The 3,173-nt window shown below is 41.1% G+C and overlaps 1 protein-coding gene across 1 annotated transcript in view; it reads left to right on the top strand. All coding sequences in view use genetic code 11, as the record gives it.

The window, feature by feature from the left end:
• EGR_10249 (hypothetical protein) overlaps window positions 1-1,242 on the top strand; it is a gene marked incomplete at both ends in the record, with an annotated part of 8,814 nt that extends 7,572 nt beyond the window's left edge. Inside the window, one exon of the mRNA XM_024499498.1 lies at window positions 1,037-1,242. Coding sequence (XP_024346084.1) covers window positions 1,037-1,242 — 206 coding nt within the window. The remainder of the gene's footprint in view (window positions 1-1,036) is intronic.
• Window positions 1,243-3,173: the final 1,931 nt, after the last annotated feature.

Below are 3,173 nucleotides of genomic sequence, written 5' to 3'. Positions count from 1 at the left end.
TAGCATGTTTTGTGCGACAGTGAAAATGGGAGGGCCTACTTTCTGCCGGGTTCCCAAATGGGGTAATAGAGAAGTGAACTTCGGAAGAAGAGGTCTTTGGTGAAGATAATGTGCTTATTGCTCGTACCGTGTGCGTCTATACGTTTTCTAGCGGAATTTGGGCCCTAGCATGTCTTTCTCCCTTGTGAATTTGCGTGATACTTATGCTGTTTTAATGGGCCTTTCAGGGAGGAGGCAAGGTTGCAATTCGAATCTGATGACAGAGTTGTCAACTCCCGTGCTTAAGTGCAATTGCGCTTTCTCCCCCCTTCCCAAACTTTGTATTTGTTCGCCTGACCACTTTCCCCCTAATAAATATGTCGAAATTATATTCACCAGGTTGTTCTAAGAACGCTAGGAACAGAGAAGAGGAGAGCTGTGAGTCTCGCCATGCATTTGTTCAAGTCGAAATGACCTTAACCTATTAGTAAGCACTAGTAGGTAAGTTTTGTCACTGAGTAATATTTACCAACTAAATAAGGCAGAAAGAGTAGAAATCCAGAAATTTTAGGAACGAGCATATTTCAAAGTATTAGACGGAAAGGACTTGCTCTCTAGTGCAGCGGACTTCTACAGGAAGATGAGATGAAAGCTATAACGATCTGTTCGTGTCTTAACGCACCCTAATTTCTCACGCATCTATTCTATTTCCTATGTAGCTATGTGGTTGTCAAGTCTCCAGTCAGTGTACAGGGGTGATAACCTGGTGGAGACAGAGTGTTACTTTCAATTTTCTATCAATATCGGCTTGCTAACAGCCATAGTAACGATGTGCTAGTCTGTCTCAGAGAGTCCTCCCTTCATGTATTTGGGCCATCTCACCCAGCACGATGATAGCGCTATTCGATCCAATGCCTCTGGTCACATTCGCCTCCTACTCTGTGCCGATTGAATTGGTTGCCTGCACCGCCACATAGCATGCCACCGTCCAGTTCCGATTAACAAGCTTGTTCAACTCGTTGCCAGCGATGCTGCTTTACACACTTTACACATTCAGTGTATGTATCCTTCCACCCACCAACACTGTCACGCGAACATCATGCTTGTTTAGGCTTAAATTACACGCTGTCTTTTTTACAAAATACATCATTTATTACTACATTTGATTATAATTTCATCATGGCTAGTGGTCTTCTTCAATGCATGCACAAGGAATTCAACGGAAAACTATGCTTTTATGGACCAGCGGCAAGTATCAATTGACAATTACAGTCAAATTATGGAAAATTCCAGGTGCATAATTTTTATGGGGTGGAATTCAATTTATTTTAGTTGATTTTAAATTATCAGAGGTCACAAAGCGCCGCATGGGATGAGTTAACCATCCTGACACCCTAATGACAAATTCCCTCCCAAAATTACTACGCAATACAATGCATTCTTGAGTTGTGGTTGCCACAAGATAAATCGACTAACCTATATCCTATTTGAATTAACAGACACCGTTGGCGACACCCTTATGTTTGGAGACTTACCTCACTACTACTGCATTGGTCGATGTGCTATTTTGGTGCCTCTATATAATGCAGATCTGCTAAGCAATATGCTGTGGTAGGCGCTACCAACGCGGATCCACTTGGCTGTGAATTACACTGGCTGGCGAAGTGATCCATATGCTTGATTTAGGCTCAAATTCTAATTTAGTGCTTTGTCTTGGGAAAACTATTGCAAGAGTAGAGCGAGCTCAGTAGGTATTTTGACTTTACGGCAGAATATCGACTTTACTAAATGGTGTTCAGTAGGCCTTTTTTATTGTAAAATCGAATGTGCTTGTTGTCTAAAATTTCGAATGCTCTTTTGATACCACATCATCAGTTGTCAATACCTCCCACTCCTTAACTCGTTCAAATTCCCATAACCCAACATGGCTGAGCAGATTTGTATCATTCATTAAAGAAAAAAATCTGTAATAATTGACTTATAAGTAGTCTATAATTCTGATCAGTTCAAAGCTAATTCAAAGTTTCATTAATATGAAAACATCCACCTATTCTTCCACCTATCGATTTGCAACAGTCAGGAAGAGATTCGCAGACAGCCCCTAATTTTGACAATTTTTTGACCTCGTCTACATTAGTTGCCGTCTTATTCCAAATCCAATGTATTTACTCGCTTCCTTACCCACCTTCCCTGATCCACATCGATCATTCTATCCACAGGTCTGAACTACCAACCGTCACTTATTCTGGCATTGACCGCGATAAAACTACTCTTCCTTACAGACACTTCTCAAGGAATCACCTCAGCCCTGTTTAAATGATACAAGGAAAATTGAAAAGTAAGGAGGTATTCTTTAAATTGTCCAAATGTACCAAGAAAAGACATGTTATGATAATGATCCTGTTATGCATAATTAAAGATAAGACATCAGTCGTAATTTGCTAAACTACGCAGATAGATGGAAGAAGTCAGTTTTTGCCGAACAACACCTTGGTGTGAGTAATGCTTCCCTTGGCGTTAGCATTCTACGATTTCTCTTCCTTACCACTGCTCAACATGCAGAGTGCGTGTTCTCTTTTTAACGGAATTCGGCTTGCTGTGGAATGTGCAGTGATAGAGGCAGCCAGATTAAAATACATTTGATAAGGATGCGATATGGACTAATAATATAAATAATTAACCTTTCCTTCCTCTCCTCTTTTTTCCCTTTGCACAGATATCCGTGTAAACAGTCAATCTGAACCCCTAATTCTGACCAACTACTAATCGTTGTCATTTTATGGAAAGTCCAACTTTTAAGTACTTGGAGGTGCAGGTCTACATGCAAGTTTTGAGGTTGAACATTTTCCACCTTGTAGGATGAACCGTAAGATAGGTGGCTAGACCTAGGAACTGTGGAATCGTCAGTGTTTCAATGGCTTCCCTCGTCAGGTGTGTCTGTCTAGAGTCAAGTATTGCACGGCAAAATGTAAAAGAATAATAAAAAACTGATTAATAAAAAAAGCCGGACGGAAAGAGAGACAAATATTACAGGGCCAGAGGATGGCCAACTGACTGGTGGACATGGTAGTTTGAAACTCTGTGGGTTCTTGCCATGAGGAAGATCAGTATAGCGGATTTTAGTTGAGGCGGGGCATTTGCGTGGCAGGTGGATACACGAGAATCAAAGGCAGGCGCTTATACCCCTACGATAG

The sequence above is a fragment of the Echinococcus granulosus genome, assembly GCF_000524195.1.
Source record: "Echinococcus granulosus chromosome Unknown EG_S00202, whole genome shotgun sequence".
Lineage (NCBI taxonomy): Eukaryota > Metazoa > Platyhelminthes > Cestoda > Cyclophyllidea > Taeniidae > Echinococcus > Echinococcus granulosus.
This window is presented reverse-complemented; position numbering and strand designations above follow the sequence as displayed.